The 19,621-nt window shown below is 51.9% G+C and overlaps 1 protein-coding gene across 3 annotated transcripts; it reads left to right on the top strand.

The window, feature by feature from the left end:
* Nucleotides 1-434: 434 nt before the first annotated feature.
* LOC114793097 (cell surface glycoprotein MUC18-like) lies at nt 435-18,251 on the top strand. 3 transcript variants are annotated; one of them, XM_028984780.1, is made up of 16 exons: nt 435-623; nt 12,158-12,282; nt 12,360-12,585; nt 12,648-12,718; nt 12,802-12,889; nt 12,969-13,148; nt 13,479-13,606; nt 13,694-13,838; nt 13,923-14,038; nt 14,124-14,265; nt 14,335-14,465; nt 14,545-14,686; nt 15,271-15,282; nt 15,704-15,842; nt 15,913-16,030; nt 16,148-18,251. In XM_028984780.1, exons 1-16 carry the CDS (start codon nt 524-526, stop codon nt 16,166-16,168), a joined length of 1,884 nt encoding a protein of 627 aa, XP_028840613.1. In that variant the 5' UTR covers nt 435-523; the 3' UTR covers nt 16,169-18,251. The 3 variants fall into 3 exon arrangements, with proteins under 3 accessions (XP_028840613.1, XP_028840615.1, XP_028840614.1); XM_028984782.1 differs by having other exon boundaries at nt 16,143-18,251; XM_028984781.1 differs by lacking the exon at nt 15,271-15,282.
* The last annotated feature ends 1,370 nt before the right edge of the window (nt 18,252-19,621 follow it).

Raw genomic sequence — 19,621 nt, 5'->3', positions numbered from 1 at the left:
TTCATCTAAAATTCACCCACTCACACACCCCTTCATACAGTAATATTTACTCATTTATACATAAACTCTCTCTCTCTCTGTGAGTGTGTGTGAGTCTCTCTCTCTCTGTGAGTGTGTATGAGTCTCTCTCTCTCCCTCTCTCTCTGTGAGTGTGCATGAGTCTCTCTCTCTCCCTCTCTCTCTTTGTGAGTGTGTGTGAGTCTCTCTCTCTCTCTGTCAGTGTGTAATAGTCTCTCTCCCTCTCTCTCTCTGTGAGTGTGTGTGAGTCTCTCTCTCTCTCTGTCAGTGTGTAATAGTCTCTCTCCCTCTCTCTCTCTGTGAGTGTGTGTGAGTCTCTCTCTCTCTCTCTGTCAGTGTGTAATAGTCTCTCTCTCGCTCTGTGAGTGTGTATGAGTCTCTCTCTCTCTCTCTCTCTGTCAGTGTGTAATAGTCTCTCTCTCGCTCTGTGAGTGTGTATGAGTCTCTCTCTCTCTCTGTCAGTGTGTAATAGTCTCTCTCTCTCTCTCTCTCCCTCTGAGTGTGTATGAGTCTCCGCGCTGTGTCGGTTCAGTGCTGCTCTTCTTGCTGGACCATCATGTCGGGATTCTTTTATTTCTCTCTTCTCTGCTCCGCCGCGGCGCTCGGTGAGTTTTTTAACTCGGTTCCTTTAACATTTCAAAATGAATGAAATGAAATTGAACCTTAAATCGCCGCCGCGCGATGTTGCACTTTCCGAAAGAAGCGTGTCCGTGTCGGGACTTAACTGGGACTTGAGCCGCGTCGTGAGGGACTGTGGTGGTTCCAGGTTTATTCCAGCATTTCGCCACCCGGGTCACAAGTATTCTACATTTTAATAACCACGCAGATATGATGTAAGGCAGAAAACGACACGTTTGAACTGTTAACGGTTTCATGCTGAATTTTATATTTCTCCATTTTTATATTTCTAACACCAACGTGTGTTGGTGTTGGCCAGCGCGCCCAAATAAAAGCTGCCGCTGCCGACATTTTTACAACTTTTTTGCAAAATAAGAGTCATTAAAAGGAAGTAATTCTGCAGGCACCCAGTTGACCAAATTAAAATGCAATTATGTTAATGATCTGTTTGTACGTGTAATTGCGGTGACTTGCCGGCTCTCTGGTCTGCTTGTCTACTGTCATTTTCACCCCTGAAGCCGCTCCATCCGGACCTAGAACTGCTCCGGTGGCTTATGGTCCCCGTCGTCACCGGTACCTGGACAGAAGTCCTGTCCAGGACGCGTCCTGAGACTCTCTGCTCCATATTTCTCATCTTTTCTCCAAGCGGAGTTTGGACAAAAACAAGCCCATGGTGGCAGGAGACCCCCCCCCCCCCCCCCCCCCATTTATTATATCTGTCCCCGTCCACCTGCAGAGTCCCCATAAGCCGGTAACAAGTCCCCCTCCCCTCCGCCTCTCCTAATTACGTCCCCCCTCCAGACGGGCCAAAGCCGTCTGTTTCAGGATTATTGGCTGGATGGAGGCGTCCTAATTGCAGATAAGAGTCCTCAGGAGGACCATGTCACCTCCGGTTTTAATTACTGTCCTGTAGTAAGCGGAGGAGACGATGGTGTGTGTGCGTTCGGCAGAGTATCGGAACCTTCTGCCTTCTCAGGCCCACCGTATGCCAACAAAAGGCGTCTCGCTCCCCACTTCCTGCGTCCCACTGCGGCCCGTGACCCCTGGCCGAGCGGGACAATCCGGGCCCTGTTCCTCGCTGCAGAACCCACTCTTCAGAACGTGACCCGTGCCCCGTCTGATAGGGGGGACCCACGCCGCCGCCCGGGACCGGGCCTGCGGTTCTGCATGCCGCAGATAGAACGTCTTTGTGTCTGGGACGCATTATGCGGCTGCTGATAAAATCGCTGCGCGGTCCTCTGCCCTCCTCGCCCCTGCCGCACGGATCCGGGGGAATTTCACGTTCCGAGGGGACAGGCAGAGACGGGCGGTGCCGGGACAATTTCAACTTTCTCACCTTCTTCTCACTCTGATCTTTTAAGTCGAAATGATGCGAACGTGACCCCGGATCCTGAGGTCAGTCCAGATTTTACCACTCAGCCGGGACACGCCCGTTCCGAGGGCAGGGGTGCACCTCGTTTGGTCCAGACCCTGCTGTGCCCAGTGCGGCGGACGGTGATGCGGTGGGACGGGGCCGGGTCGAGACAGTCTGTCCGCGTCTCCAGCGCAGGGGTCACGGTGTCGGGCGGGTTCTGACCGCGCGTTAGACGGAACTGGAGTTCCTGGTGGACATGGTGGGCGAGGACGGGAGGACGGCTGGCCAGCAGAAAGAGGGGCTGGTGAGGAATTTATGGTGGACAGACGCCGCGGGGCCTCTCTTTCACAGACGAACCCACGGTGGCCCGAGGCCAGCGCCGGCAGGGACCTGCCAAATAATGAACCCCCCTCTCGGGCAAGAAGCATTGTGCTCCTCTCAAACGGACAGACAGGAAGTGGCCCTGCAGTGACAACATTTACACGGCCGCGTCCACAGACTTCATGCAACACTGGCGCCTTTGTGCTCCGTTATTTTATTCCTCGTGGTCCTGGACTGCTGGGGACGGTCCCGTCCGCGGGCCACATGGCCGTCTCTCGGGGACGGTGGGATCTGGAGGCCGGCTGGCGGCGGGGCCGGGGATTAGGGCGGGCCGATTCCCGCCAGAAATCTCCCTCGCTGCCCCAAAACTGTCTCCACTGGACAGCTGCACACACCTGGTGCCCTTCACACAAACGTGTGTGTCTGTGTGTGTGCGGCAGAGAGAGACGTGGGCGTCTCTGGTTACAGAAATCACACAACTGCACCACCGACAACATCACTCACAATCCCCTCCCCCTCACACAGCGCCGCCCGCAGCTTTCTAGAACGGACTAAACAATCCTGACCCGTCCAGTTCTGCAAACCGGAGGCAGAGAATGTGTGTTGTGTGTATGTTTGTGTGTATGTTTATGTGTTGTGTGTGTCCAGATCTCATATTTTGAGTGTTAGTTAGCTGCCAGTCATTTTGAAAGTGATTACATGGTGTTCTGTTGGTGTTCTCTTGTGTGTGTGTTGTGTGTATGTTTGTGTGTGTTGTGTGTGTCCAGGTCTCATATTTTTAGTGTTAGTTAGCTAACGGTCATTTTGAAAGTGATTACATGGTGTTCTGTTGGTGTTCTGTTGTTTGTGAGTTGTGTGTGTGTGTGTGTTGTGTGTGTTGTGTGTGTCCAGGTCTCGTATTTTAAGTGTTAGTTAGCTGCCGGTCATTTTGAACGTGGTTATATGGTGTTCTGTTGTGTGTGTGTTGTGTGTATGTATGTATGTGTGTTGGTGTATGTTTGTGTGTGTGTTGTGTGTGTATCCAGGTCTCATATTTTGAGTGTTAGTTAGCTGCCGGTCATTTTGAACGTGGATACATGGTGTTCTGTTGGTGTTCTGGGTGTGTGTTGTGCGTGTGTGTGTGTGTGTGTGCACCCTTTGTGCGGGAGATTTGTTACAGGCGTTTGTGAAATCTGATAGCGGGAATGTATCGCCTCAAGACTTCTCTACAGACCCTTTGTTACAGAAATGATGCTTTTTTTCCCCTCTCATGTGACATGACTCCATATTCCCCAGAATTCCGCCAACATTCCTCATGTGAGCATTGTGTTTTTTCAAACTGAATTCATACATTTTAACCGCACGTATGTTCATCTGAAAGCTGGAATATTGCATGAATATTGAGTGAATATAACAAGAAGGTCTTGCTGTATAGTGTAATGTCATTTGTGTAGATGAGGAATAATTAGTGGTCCTAAAATGGAACCCTGAGGTCCTCCACTGTGATTCAGGATAAAACAGGACGAATTATTATAGAAGTATTTTGCGAATATTACGTTTCCCTGCATGTTCTGTATTGAGAGGACACTCCAGTCAACAAAAGAACTCAGCAGCAGCTCTGATTTCAAAGTCAGAATCCAGGAGGCGTGAAATCCGTCTGGCAGCAGCTACCCGTCAGTCGATGGCGGGTATCGGGCCCGGTAAGCGGGCGTCGTCCCACGTGGCTTTGTTCTCAGGGTCTGGCGTTGGCCACAGGTGAACGGGAGGGAGGGTTGGAGAACGCGGCGCTTCTGGGCCCCGATCCAACAGATCTCACACACACACACACACACACACACACACACACACACACACACACACACACACACACACACACACACACACAGGCTCTATGGAGACGGATTCGGACACATATGCGCATCCATATTTATGATCCGCCCCCACATGAAAACACACTTCTCCGTTTCATCTGTTCACGTCTGTCGAGTTTTGGCGCTTCGGCTGGATTCACAGTTTCGTTCCTCCTTCTAACGTCATTTATAAAAAAGGAGGAATATTGTGAAATGTTTGAAACCAGCCTACCCAGAAGGCACTGGGCTAAAAACAGCCCCAGCAGTCAGCGTTTTTTCAGGCCGGTGAGCGGGGGCCGAGCGAACCACGCCCCTGCCGGCGGGCCATCGCCGGGCGAGGGGGCATTCTGGCGCCGGCGAATACGTTCCATACCCGCTTTTAATAAAGAACAGGCTGACCACACCAACCTCGGCTGGGTTTCATACGATGAAACATTTTCATCCGTTACGGTGTCATTTCTTCTCACATGGAAACGATTTTCCTTGGAGCGAAGACGGGCAGAGGTTCGCTAATGCGCCGCGCACTTCGCTGTATAAACATTTTATGTCCGGCCCGGTGATGGAGGACGTCAACACAGGCCTGGAAGTGTTTACCGGAGCGGGGGTCACGCCTGGGGGCGGAGCTCCGCGTTTGTGTTTCGTGACCCCTTTGTCAACAGACTCGTTTAAGGCGATGTAAACTGACGCCCGGTCTGTATATCGGTGTCGAGTGGCTCTTCGGCGGAGCACCTGCTAATGCGCCGCAGCGCCACCACGGCTTTGTTGTGTTTGACCTTTCACCCTGAGGGCCTGAGTAGACAAAACACAGCTGAAGCTCACGACCTCGTGACCTCTCCAAGCTGATGCTGACCATCAGTCCCGGGAGACAAATCGATGCGTGCTTATGAACTTATGAATTTGAAGGTGTGCTTTCTTGCTATTTTTAAACAAATGAGTTTTCAAACCACCTGTAATATTCGATTGTTTATTGCATAGGAATTTTAGAACCTTTTAGAACCTTGGGCCACATACAACTATAAAAGATAGGTTATGTTCACTAATGCCACATCAACCAGCCCTTTTTGTTGGTGTGTAATTATTAATGAAATGTAAAAGGGGGAGGAGCCTGTATGCTTGATTGACAGTTTCCATTCTGTAAAGCCCCCTCCTGTCAGTACGTGACACGCCCAGGTGTATCGCAGAGTCCATCTCCTCCCTTTCTCCTCCCTCTGTTCTCTACACTCCTGAGACCCCTTGTACACAGGGACCACGCCCACTACCACGCCCACTCCAACATACAGGTTAGCAGCGTTCTGGTGGGGGAACTGTATCAGGGAAACCTGCCCCAGACACACAAATCTCAGAAATTATGATGTTGATGGTGACAATTTTGGGGCACACCGCCCGGCCCTGAACACAGGAAGTGGGTGTGGCTGCCACCTCCACTTCAGACCGACCTCTGGACGTTCCACCGCTGACCCTCCGGCTCCTGCGGCAGCGGCACCTTCCTGGGGCTCGGGGAACAGTCTGTAACCCCCACGCTGCGCAGCTCATTTCCTCTCATTAAACGGCCCCATAAATTCTACTTTTACACACACTTCCATTAGGATAAACACTGGGCTTCACTCACCGCGGCCGAGAGCCAGCTTTCTCTTTTCATGCAGGAACAGGAACATTTCTACTTCAGATAGAACCGAATAAAGGGAATTTTATTTATTTTAATTATATGCACTACTATGCTAATGAGCCGGGACTCTTTAGATCTGTTGCAAAAGGCGTATTTTAATGTACTGCATGATAAATAATGTATTCTTCATTAAAGTGTTACCGCTACAGAAGGAATGATTCATGCACCATAGAACCGGAATTGCAGCAGATGCATCAGTCTGGATTTAGCCCCTTCTCCACACTGTCGCTTGTGAAAGATGCAATTGAGTGCTGAAACAGAGGGGCGATTATCGCAGGGTTTCTCCTTCTCCATGATGAATCCGGATTTTCTGATGAACAGAATTACGTCAAGAAGCTCCTTCCACAAAACCATGTTTCCACCTCCAGATGGGGGATGCAGGAGACCTTCAGAGGGAACCTGCACAGCGGAATGGCCTGAAGACCCCGTGGTGCTGTGAAGGTGCACAGGCTGTAGGGTTAGAGTTAAATAAAGACGCTGAAAGGCCAGGCGCCCAGCGAGGTGCTGGAATCCAGGTTTACTGGTGTGGGGCGACCCCCACCGAGACACAGTGTTCATCGTCTGCTTAATTATTGATGCTTCACGGAGAGCAGCAACCAGACACCAATCCCAGAATGCAACATTGCAGCCTTGAAGGTATCTGATAGAACTTTTTAAGAATTTGAAAGTCTAGCACCAACTCCCTTGACCTGGTGGAAGAGTGAAGATAAAATAAAGTAAAAGTGAAAAGGTGCGGTGCTTTAATTAGTGAAGGTGACTCAGCACCTCCCCCTGCTGGGCCGGAGTAGTGTGGGCGCGGTGGGGAGGCTCCGCCCCCCCAGCAGGCCGGCATCTGCTCTCTCGCAGCTGACACCAGGAGCTACAAAACCGACAGGAAGAGACAAACAAGCAAATGAGGAAAGAACCGGATCTACACCGGGAGGCAGAACCGACCTCGTCGTCACCACGTCGTGACCGTTTTCATGACCTGTCAGACAAATAATGCAGGAGCGGGGAAAGCCTGTGGCCCTCAGCCCACGAATCTCACGTTCGTAGAATCTGACCTACACTTGCTGTCAGTAGAACAGTGAGAAGATAAACACTGGTAGAACATCACTGCTTCCTCTCTGACCCACAGATCAAGGAGACGGGCCTTTATCTTTGAACTCTGCATTTCAAAGCCTCTTCCTCAGGTCCCGGGATATTAGACGGTGTTAAAGGATCAGCAGTTAATCAAAGTGTGTTGGGACCATTGCTTCTAATTTATACCCGCCTCAGCACCTACGGAACCTTCAGAGCCTGGGGCTGGTGGAACTGTTCCCACTGCCCGGTGTCTGCATTTACATTTACAGTATTTACCAGACGCCCTTATCCAGAGCGACTTACAACCAGTAGTTACAGGGACAGTCCCCCCCTGGAGACACTCAGGGTTAAGTGTCCTGCTCAGGGACACGATGGTAGTAAGTGGGGTTTGAACCTGGGTCTTCTGGTTCACAGGCGAGTGTGTTACCCACAGGTCGGACCCCACATGGGGTTCAGAGCTGCAGCATTAAAGTGCTGATCATCTGCATCTTGGTGTTGGTAGAGGGCGTGGTCACGTATGCATACGGGCTCCTCCTCTTTTTTAAAATTTTGTCTGTAAAAACATTAATAATGTTCATCCTCTGAAATAATTAGACCCGTTAGGGTGGTTAATTACACATGAATACATGTGCTGCGTCTTCAGTCAGGCAGGTCCTGATGGACCCCCAGTTCGGGTGTGTGGTCCCCGTCAGAAGTCGGGGGGACAGATGTCCAGCTGTGGCTGTCTGTCGGTGGGAACATGAGAGGAGTTCTTGTTGTCCTCAGCTGTGCCGTCCCCCGTCAGTGGGAGCCCAGCCTGCGTGTCCAAATATTCACCCCGGTGACGAGTGGTGGGGGGGACAGTCTGAGACAGAAACGGACCGGATTGGTTTTGTTACAGCGTGACGAGGCGCTTTTGTTTCGCACATGACCTCCGATGAAGTTTACAGGAGAAACACGGGGGTTTGCTGTGAAAACAGACGGGGTTAAAAACACTCCACCCCGACCCCTCCGACCCTGTCCGGGGTGGGGCGGGGCGGGGCGGGCCGTTATTGTGGGAGTGGCCCTCATTAAACGCGGTTTGGCACCTGTGTTCGCTCCTCTATTCTGTGTGAGGGCATCAGCCCCGCCCGGCGGGGGGGCGACGGCAGGGGGGCGTCGCCGGCACGCGGGTCCACGGCGAGCGACTCGGGCGCCGCGATGAAAGGCCGACTTGACTGAGCGACGCCTTTGTTGTCGCCTTGTTAAAGCCGGGCGAAAGGCAGAAGCGCCTGACACGCCCTTCATCCAGCGGGCTGCCAACGCTGCCGCACATCAGAGGGATGAGACAGGCAGTGATCAGCGGCCCCGGGGCCCGAGAATCCCCTGCATTTATTCTCTCAGAAGATACTGTTATTCAGACCGATGTGTGTGAGTGTGTGTGTGTGTGTGTGTGTGTGTGTGTGTGCACCCTTTAATCCCCGTACTGAGTTGTTGTGCCGGTCCTGATGAAGGTCTGCTGTCGTGTTCATGGGCGTGTCGTGGACGGGCATCTTCAGGCTGAAGGTGCTGGACGGTGCTGGACCGGGACAAGTTGTGTGTGTGTGTGTGTGTGTGTGTGTGTGTATGTGTGCACCCTTTAATCCCCGTACTGAGTTGTTGTGCAGGTCCTGATGAAGGTCTGTTGTCGGGGACGGGCGTCTTCAGGCTGAAGGTGCTGGACGGTGCTGGACCGGGACAAGTTGTGTGTGTGTGTGTGTGTGTGTGTGTGTATGTGTGCACCCTTTAATCCCCGTACTGAGTTGTTGTGCAGGTCCTGATGAAGGTCTGCTGTCGTGTTCATGGGCGTGTCGTGGACGGGCGTCTTCTGACTGAAGGTGCTGGACGGTGCTGGACCGGGACAAGTTGTGTGTGTGTGTGTGTGTGTGTGTGTATGTGTGCACCCTTTAATCCCCATTCTGCGTTGTTGTGCTGGTCCTGATAAAGGTCTGCTGTCGTGTTCATGGGCGTGTCGTGGACAGGCGTCTTCAGGCTGAAGGTGCTGGACGGTGCTGGACCGGGACAAGTTGTGTGTTGTTTGGAGAGCAGGAATGTGGTCAGCTGACAGGCGGCAGCTGCCTTCACGTCTGCGCTGAACTGATTTGTTTTAATGAACGCAGTTCTCATTACGGTAATTACTGCACTGACTGGCGAGTTGACTGGGTTCCTGGACGTGGTAAAGCTTGGCAGAGTGTGTGTGTGTGTGTGTGTGTGTGTGTGATGCTTCTAAACACAACATTCATTAAGTCGTTAGAGGGGGAGGCGGTGAAAGATTAATAAACTCGTTACACAAATCACTGGGCCAAGTCTGATAAACGGCAAATTACGGGGAATTAAGTGCAGAATTATAATGAAATTGTTTAACCGGGGCAGCAACTGATGTTCAACCTCATTAACACACACACCACACACACACACACACACACCCGTCACAGCTGGAGCTTACATGGCAGTTGTGACCTAGCGGTAAGGAAGCTGACTCGGAATCGGAAGGTTGTGGGGGTCGAATCGCGACCCGCCAAGGTGCCACTGAGTTCCCCTTGATCAAGGTACCGGTCGCCTTTCATGGCAACCGGCACTGTGTGCCGTGCTTCACAATGACAATCGCTCCACTCTCACATGGCAAGAGTCAACTGTTAACTCCACCCCCAGCCCCGCCCCTTTCTCCCTGGTTTGTCTCAGTACCCCTGAGTAGAGGCTGTTGGTTTGATTAAAAGGTTCTGCTGATAATGTGGTGGAACTCTCAGGTTCTCCGAGGTTATAGGAGAACATCATTTGGTTGATTCTACATTTTTGAAAATAAGTGGTTTGGGGAATCTGCCCTGTGTGTGTGTGTGTGTGTGTGTGTGTGTGTGTGTGTGTGTATGTGTGTGTGTGTGTCTACTGAGGGATTTGCATGTTTAATGTTGGTCGGATGAAGAGGAGGATGAAGTTGGTTGGGGATTTGTAATGCTTCACAGTTCACAAAGGCGCGGCTTTAATCTGGACACTGTGTGAGAGTCCGTCTGTCTGTTCTGTCGCTCTGTCTGTGTGTGTGTGAGGGGGAGAGAGAGAGAGAGAGAGAGAGAGAGAGTGTATGAACGAATGGACAGATTTGGTGAGTGTGTGTAAGAGGGATTTTAAGGTGTATGTGTGTGTGTGTGTGTGTGAAAATATTCTACTGTTCTGGTGTGTGTGTGTATGTTTGAAAATGTTACACTATTCTGGTGTGTGTGAAAATGTTCTACTGATTTGGTGTGTGTGTGTGTGTGTGTGTGTGTGTGTGTGTGTGCATTAAAGCCTCGATCGCTTTGATCCCAGGTGTGCTGTGTGCAGCTGATCTGGGGGATAAGTTTGTTGAAGGGCGTGAGCTTGACGCCGGTGCGGTCCTGTCACACACGTTAACACCCTCACCCTCACCGGGCCTGGCCAGTCAGATCGTCAGAACCTCCCAGAAGATGTTCTGCTCCATCAGAAAAACAAACCACAATCTGTCCTCTTATTTCAGCCGTTAGTCTGTGAAATGGGGGAAAGGTCACAGAATCGAGCATTTTCACATCATTCATGCTGCAGGTGTTTTGGAGGTGCAGGGTGGAGATATGAAGATGTTCTCAAATGTCTTCTCTCAGAGTGCTGTCTTACATTCCAGGAGCCCACAAATCCACACGCTGCCCCACCCACACCCATCATCACACCGATGCTCCGTAAACGCCGATTCCTCCCGGTCGTCCTTCTCCTTGCAGGATAAACGGAGTTTTGTTGAAGCCCCTCCCCCACGCCGCCACCCTCACCGCCCAGAAGTCAACCTTCCTCTGTCAGCACTTTCAAATATCCACCACTGTGTACAGAGCTGAGCCTGAAGCTGACAAACGCGCTGCTCCCGGCGGCCACACCCACCTCATTACATCACCGACGTGACGTTCACGCCCGGGACCCGGCCACAACATGATCAGAACCAGCAGAAAAGCTTCTGTTTGGACCATCCCACAATGCACCAGGAGAGTTGAATGGAGTCAGTGGGGCGGGACTGCGACCGAATGAAAGGGAAAGTGTGTGTGTGTGTGTGTGTGTGTGTGTATGTGTGTGTTTACCCTGTTGCAATATGAAAAACAGCCTCAGCCAATAGGAAAAGCCACTCTCTCTCTCCCAGGCCTCTGATTGGTGGCCTGGTGGGCAGTGAGTGTCCTCGTGCCATCTTTACCCACCGGCCCGTGCCAGCGCCTCCTCTGCCCACCTCCCCCACATGGAAATCCCGTACCGGCCGTCTCCACGGCAACCCAGCAGCCAACCCCCCCCCCGGACAGATGTTTCCAATCAGAAGGAGGCCTTTCACAGGCCGCCTCCCCCAGCAGAGCCAGTCAGGAAGGACAGGAATGCTCTGCAAATCGAGGTGCCCAAGCCCGTCCCACAGGAAATATGGGGTCCTCCTGACGACGCGAGCTGTGGAGCTGTGGGAACGAGCGGTGGGGGACGCGGCTGGGCCACGACGACTGCAGGGGCCATCGGCCCCATTCTCCTGTCACCATTAACAATGGACGAGAGTTGCTGAGGCCCGCTGCAGCTTCACGTCCACGATACGTCTGATAATGGGGGGGGTCCCACTTTCTGGGTGCTTTTAAATGGTCCCACAAAGTGTTCTTAGAAATCTCATATCTGAAAGTGACGTGGTTGTCATTGTGAGACACTGCAGCGCAGCACGCGGTGACGCGGTGACACGTGTCCTCTGTCTTTAACCGTCACCCTTGGTGACCGTGGGAGGAGTGTGTGGGAAACTCAGGATTTCCGATTACGAGTCTGGGCCACCACCACCGCCCTTATCTGGATTCAAAGCTGATTTTTCAGCAGTTCGTAGTGAGAATATATACGTACAGTCCGCGTTCCAGTTTAACTTCAGGTTGTCCTGTCAACGTTTCAAAGTTTAAAGTGAACTATGAAGTGAAGTGATTGTTAATTGTGATACACAGCAGCACAGCACACGGTGCACACAGTGAAATTTGTCCTCTGCATTTAACCATCACCCTGAGTGAGCAGTGGGCAGCCATGACAGGCGCCTGGGGAGCAGTGTGTGGGGACGGGACCTTCATCAAGGGGACCTCAGTGGCACCTTGGCGGATCGGGATTCGAACCTTCTGATTACGGGGCCGCTTCCTTAACCGCTAGGCCACCGCTGCCCTGTTTCTGTTTCTGCAGAACCAACATTTATACAGACTGACATAAATATGAGAATGTGTTTATTTCATTCATACGGTAAACCTTCCGCCGTCTCTGAAGCGCAGAGCGGTGGGTTCTGATTGGCTGACATCTTTTCCCCAGCGAGCGCGAAGGTGGACATTCAGATGGAGGACCGGCTGGAGGTGTTCCAGGGGGAGCGGGCAGAAATCCAGTGCAACTACTCCTTCAGCACGGAGCCCCACATGATGATGATCCAGTGGTTTGTTGTGAGTCGAGCTCCTAATCTTCTTCTAATCATCCCAGAGGGTCCGGAAGGAACGAACCTCTCCCCTGATCCCTGCAGAAATCGGCCAGCGGCTCCAGGGTGAGGATCTCCTACAGCGACCTCACCACCCAGACCGTGGACGGCAGCACCGAGTACTCGGGCCGCATCAACGTGTCGGCGGGCGCCGGCGGCGAGGTGCTGACCATCCGCAGCGTCAGGATCGCGGACGAGAGGGAGTTTTTCTGCGAGGTCAACGGGATGGCGGCGGGCAGCGGTGAAGAGAAGACCCACCTCGCGGTATTCGGTAAGTAGCCGGAACCCGTCGGGGTCATGTGGCCCACGTTACATTCTTACATTCTCTTCCAGAACCCCCGGAAGGGCCTCTGATCGAGGGCGTCCATTCTGGGATCTCGGTGTCCAGAGAGCTTCCCACCAAGGTGAGAACCAGAGACCATGTGACCAGAGACCTCTGGTCTTGGAGGACCTCCATATTTCACAACTGTCCCGTTCTTCTGATCAGGTCGCGTCCTGTGAAGCCAGGAACGGTTTCCCCAAGCCAAACATCACCTGGTACCGGAACCAGGTTCCACTCCGCCCCACGCAGGGCCGTAAGTTTCTCCAGCCCCGCCCACCTGACTTCATTTACACCGAATGGGCTCCTGAGCCAATGTGCTTCTAATCTTTCAGAGGTCAACATTGTGACCCTGGTCACACGGACGTCCAGCGATTTGTACACCGTCCAGAGTGACCTGCAGTATAAGGTCACTAAGGAGGACAGACACGCCTTCTTCTCGTGCGAAGCGAGTTTCCTCGTGCCGGGAGACACCAGGACGTCGACATCTAGACAGATCGGCATCATCGTACACTGTGAGTGCCTCCTCCATTATCGTAAGAACAAGGTTTGTCCTCATCCAGCGTTCTGATTGGCTGCGAGGATTCAATTATGGTTCTAAAGTAAATACACATTTAGTCCGGCGCCGGTGTGAACAACCAGGTGGATTATTGCCAATTAATTGGCTCCGCGCTGGACCCCGCCGTTACGCTAAACTACTTTTTAATGTGAAGTCGCCATCGCTCTCATGACGTTTGTATTGAACTCTTTGTCTTGTTAGCGCCGAGTCGATGGGCTCATTGTCAAACGGGGCGCCGTGATTGGACGGAGCGGGATTTACAGCTTCTCCCTTTCTCACCCCGCAGACCCGACAACAAAAGTGGAGCTGTGGAAGGAACGGCCGAGGGGTCTGGTCAAAGAGGGGGACACAGTGGAGATCCGTTGCCGTGGTGACGGCAACCCCCCATCGCCCCTCACTTTCAACCGAGAACAAGTGAGAATGAGCCCCGCCCCCACCGCCGAGAGGCGTCCGGCCTGGAGGACGTTTCTCATCTTGTTTTAAATTCTGAACGTTCCGCAGCAGCCGGAGGTGGAGCTGGACTCGGAGGACGGGACGCTGACGCTGCACGAGGTGACGCGGCGGGACAGCGGTGTTTACCAGTGCCGGTCGGCGGGCGCGGAGTCCCCGGAGGAGGTGGTCGGCCACACCACCCTCACCGTCCACTGTGAGTGACCTGGTCCTCAGTCCCCAGCGTCCCCTTACACTGAGACCTCACCCCTGACCTGCTGGTGTTCGGTGTCGTGTGCAGATCTGGACGCCGCCATCGTGGTGCCCCGGGACTCTGAGGTCATGTTCAAGGGCGAAAGTCTGACGGCCACGTGCAACGCGCTATCGTCCCTGAACACCACGACGGTGTGGTTCAAAGTACGGCAGCTGTCCTTCGCCGGTTCCTGATAAAGTTGCTTAGAGTTCTGTAAGAACCCGTCCTGCGTCTCCGTTTCCTCCGCAGAGCGGCGAAGAGGTCGGGCGGGGCCACACGCTGGTCCTGCAGGACGCCACCTTCGACACGGCGGGCGAGTATGTCTGCGCGGTGACCGTGCCGTCGCAGCCGGACATGCACACCACGGGCTCCGTCCACATCGTCGTGGAAGGTGAGTGGCGGCGGCGGCGGTGACGGTGACGGCGACGAGCGCGTTTACACGTGTCGTCGCTCCACGCAGGCGCGCCCGAGATGAAGAGGACGGAGGGGTACGTCTCCCTGAAGGAGCGGGCGGGGAAGCTGGTGAACCTGAGCTGCGACGCCCGGGGACGTCCTCGACCCATCATCACCTGGAGCATCGCGGGGAGCCAGGTGAGCAAAGCCCCGCCCACACCGGGCTCCGCGCCGCCGCCGGCACCTCGGGCCGCTAACGTCCGCGTCCTCCCTGCAGAGCTGGCGCGAGGTGGCCAACAGGGTCACCGAGGACACCGTCCACAGCCTGGTGACCGTCAAGCTGACCTCCGACACCACGGCCACGTGCAACGCCACCAGTGACATGGGCTCCGAGACGCGCTCCTACGCCATCGAAGCCAGTAAGCGCCCCAGTTTGCCCATCAAAGTGAAGTGATTGTCACTTGTGATACACAGCAGCACAGCACACGGTGCACACAGTGAAATGTGTCCTCCGCATTTAACCATCACCCTGAGTGAGCAGTGGGCACCATGACACCCCGGGGAGCAGTGTGTGGGGACGGTGCTTTGCTCAGTGGCACCTTGGCGGATCGGGATTCGAACCGCCAACCTTCTGATTACGGGGCCGCTTCCCTTAACCGCTAGGCCACCACTGCCCCCACTAGGCCACCCCTCCACGACGATAATGTATTAGAACGTTCTGCGCGCAGGAGTGCAGAACCCCCATTAGTGTGAATGGCAGCCGGCAGGGTCCCACGCCCCCGGCCGCTTTAAATGAAGCCAGCTGGGGCCGGTTCTGCCGCCGTGGCTCCAGGCCCGTGGAACCGGTCGGGGGCTGCGTGGGATTTCTGTCTCTTGGCTCAGGACCACGTTTTTTTTACATCTCTGGCACTTCGCTCGGCGGAGACACAAAGGGCCGACGCCCCGACTCCAACTCTTTACCGTATAAATGAATAACCGCCGCCCCTCTCTTCTCTCTCCACAGCAACTCCGGAAGGTGAGACGCGCCCCGCACACCATCACCACGCCGCGCCCGTACAACCAAAATCCGCCCGCGTTTTCATTTCCAGCGGGTCGGGGCCATGCATTATTCATGCCGCGGCCGTTACGGTAAAGGGCCCGCAGGCGTTATTAAAATTCCGTGTGAAGGAAAGTCAGAGCAGCGCCACACACCACTTAGGCCAACAGGAGGAGACCCGACAACACACGTTCCTCCGGGACGGAGACGGAGTCGGGTTAGTTGTGGTCGGGGAATCTGCCACCTCGTAAAGTCGCGTAACGGCAGCAGATTTTGACGTTTTAGCCGAGAGCGCGGTGACGACGGTGATCGTGCATCTCGGCGTTTAAGATGTTTCGGGGAACGTAAAAGAAGTTGTGTGTGGAGGAGATGAGCAGGAATGTTCCGCGTCCCGCTGCAGCGCCCCCGTCTGACGGCAGCGGGGTCGTCATCGTGGTCATCATCACCTGCCTGCTGCTGCTGGCCGTCCTCGGCAGCGTCCTCTACTTCCTCCACAAGAAGGGCAAGATGGCCTGCGGCCGCTCCGGCAAGCAGCAGATGTGAGTCTGGCCCCGGCCGGTGTCCCGGCGGCGCCACCGCGTGAGGTTCTAACCGCCGCTGTGTCCGCAGAACCGCGGAGAAGAGCAACAGAGACGAAATCGTGGTGGAGATGAAGCCGGAGAGCAAGACGGAGGACGTGGTCCTGCTGAAGGGCGTGAACGGGGAGCAGAGACCTCCTAACGAGCAGGTACCTAGATGTTCTACCACATCCGGCGCGGCTCTGACCTTTCACCCCGAAATAACTCTTTTTGGTCGATGTTTTCTGTCCTCTTCTCCCGTCTGGCTGCTTGTTCCTGGAGTAAAGTACATGGACCTGCGCAACTAGCAAAGCTGAGCGGCCCTGACCCCTGACCCCTGACCTCTGGATCAGAGCCTGGAGGACGAGCCAAGCCAACACCTGGACCACGTGACCAGGACCAGAACCCAATTTCCTACCTGCATCTGTTTCAGCACGTGGTCCATATAAAAATGTACATAGTTCTATATATTTAGCTATTTAAACGATTTTTACGGTACGAAAAGGGTGGCCAGATGTAAACCTGGGGGCTATTTTTATATCACACGAGACTGGCTCAAATGACCTCTGACCTGTCACTTTAAACCACATGATCAAGACATTGTGTCTTTTTCTCTGTTAGAACGTAGATGGGGGGTGAAGTAGAACAATTCGGATCACGATTTATGATCACTCTGACCTGCACACGACCCCCACATTCAAAAACGGCTGGTGACTGAGTTAACGGAGAACCGAGGAACCCGTTCCGGACGGCGGTAGAACGTACATTTAATCCCACAACCAAGCCGCCGAGTCACCTTCACCCAGAATACCTGCCAAACTTTTCCTTCCTTCCTTTCTTTCTGTTCCCGGCGTTCCTGTTGGTTTGGTGTGACATGGCATGATGTCGCTGTTTCTTTAGAACGTGGATTTTCATGAGAATATAAACTACTGCCAGCTTCATGTACATAGTTCTAGTAATAGAACGTAACTGTTGTGTTACGGTGCCGAGAGAGAGAGAGCGAGAGTATGCTACATTAACATAGGACATGACTACAGAACATCAGAGTTCCATACACAACAGTACAGAACGCTACTGTACACGTCATAACATAGAACCTTACCTACCACTTCAGAACATCAGAGTTCCATACACAACAGTACAGAACGCTACTGTACACATCCTAACATAGAACCTTACCTACCACTTCAGAACATCAGAGTTCTATACACAACAGTACAGAATGCTACTGTACACATCCTAACATAGAACCTTACCTACCACTTCAGAACATCAGAGTTCCATACACAACAGTACAGAACGCTACTGTACACGTCATAACATAGAACCTTACCTACCACTTCAGAACATCAGAGTTCCATACACAACAGTACAGAACGCTACTGTACACGTCATAACATAGAACCTTACCTACCACTTCAGAACATCAGAGTTCTATACACAACAGTACAGAATGCTACTGTACACAACCTAACATAGAACCTTACCTACCACTTCAGAACATCAGAGTTCCATACACAACAGTACAGAACGCTACTGTACACGTCATAACATAGAACCTTACCTACCACTTCAGAACATCAGAGTTCTATACACAACAGTACAGAATGCTACTGTACATATCCTAACATAGAACCTTACCTACCACTTCAGAACATCAGAGTTCTATACACAACAGTACAGAATGCTACTGTACACAACCTAACATAGAACCTTACCTACCACTTCAGAACATCAGAGTTCTATACACAACAGTACAGAATGCTACTGTACACAACCTAACAGAACCTTACCTACCACTACAGAACATCACACCACAATACAGAACGCTACAGTACACATCCTAACATAGAACCTTACCTTACCTACCACTACAGAACATCAGAGTTCTATACACAACAATACAGAAAGCTACAGTACTCTTCCTAACATAGAACCTTACCGACCACTACAGAACATCAGAGTTCTATACACAACAGTACAGAAAGCTACTGTACACATCCTAACATAGAACCTTACCTACCACTACAGAACATCACACCACAATACAGAACGCTACAGTACACATCCTAACATAGAACCTTACCTACCACTACAGAACATCACACCACAATACAGAACGCTACAGTACACATCCTAACATAGAACCTTACCTACCACTTCAGAACATCAGAGTTCTATACACAACAGTACAGAATGCTACTGTACATATCCTAACATAGAACCTTACCTACCACTTCAGAACATCAGAGTTCTATACACAACAGTACAGAATGCTACTGTACACAACCTAACAGAACCTTACCTACCACTACAGAACATCACACCACAATACAGAACGCTACAGTACACATCCTAACATAGAACCTTACCTTACCTACCACTACAGAACATCAGAGTTCTATACACAACAGTACAGAATGCTACTGTACACAACCTAACATAGAACCTTACCTACCACTTCAGAACATCAGAGTTCTATACACAACAGTACAGAATGCTACTGTACACATCCTAACATAGAACCTTACCTACCACTACAGAACATCAGAGTTCTATACACAACAGTACAGAATGCTACTGTACACAACCTAACATAGAACCTTACCTACCACTACTGAACATCACATTACAATACAGAACGCTACAGTACACATCCTAACATAGAACCTTACCTACCACTTCAGAACATCAGAGTTCTATACACAACAGTACAGAATGCTACTGTACACAACCTAACAGAACCTTACCTACCACTACAGAACATCACACCACAATACAGAACGCTACAGTACACATCCTAACATAGAACCTTACCTTACCTACCACTACAGAACATCAGAGTTCTATACACAACAATACAGAAAGCTACAGTACTCTTCCTAACATAGAACCTTACCGACCTCTACAGAACATCAGAGTTCTATACACAACAGTACAGAAAGCTACTGTACACATCCTAACATAGAACCTTACCTACCACTACAGAACATCACACCACAATACAGAACGCTACAGTACACATCCTAACATAGAACCTTACCTACCACTACAGAACATCACACCACAATACAGAACGCTACAGTACACATCCTAACATAGAACCTTACCTACCACTACAGAACATCAGAGTTCTATACACAACAGTACAGAAAGCTACAGTACTCTTCCTAACATAGAACCTTACCTACCACTACAGAACATCACACCACAATACAGAACGCTACAGTACACAACCTAACATAGAACCTTACCTACCACTACAGAACAAAATAGAACCATACAGACTGCTATAGTACATAGTGTCGTACTCTTCTCTCTCTTTCGCTCTCAGTGTATAAAGTGCAGACAGGCGGCGGCGCTGCCTTTGTTTCGTGTGGTTCTGTGTTTGGGAAGATTTTCTACGCTGTGTGTTCTATGGTTGTAACTCTGCTGTATGATGTCATGATTATTCCTGCTGAGGAACTGTTGATCGGTCCGTCTCTATTCATTCTATCATTAATATAAAAATTAAAAGTCGTATAATACTTCTGTACTCATGTTCCTGAATGTCAGGATAGAGAACCACACGGTTTTGTGACTTTAACCAAATTCCAGGCTGAGAATTTGCGCCTCTCAGCGTGGACCACTTCATTCTGGATAGAAGCGTATTCGGCGATTACCTCAGGTGTGTGTGTGTGTGTGTGTGTGTGTGTGTGTGTGTGTGTGTGTGTCCCCTGCTCTGTTCTGTTGAGTGACGATGACTGTGATGGCCTTGGCGG

Source organism: Denticeps clupeoides, chromosome 6 (assembly GCF_900700375.1).
Source record: "Denticeps clupeoides chromosome 6, fDenClu1.1, whole genome shotgun sequence".
Classification (NCBI taxonomy): Eukaryota; Metazoa; Chordata; class Actinopteri; order Clupeiformes; family Denticipitidae; genus Denticeps; species Denticeps clupeoides.
The sequence above is the reverse complement of the archived record's forward strand: the minus strand, read 5'-3'. Positions and strand labels throughout refer to the sequence as shown.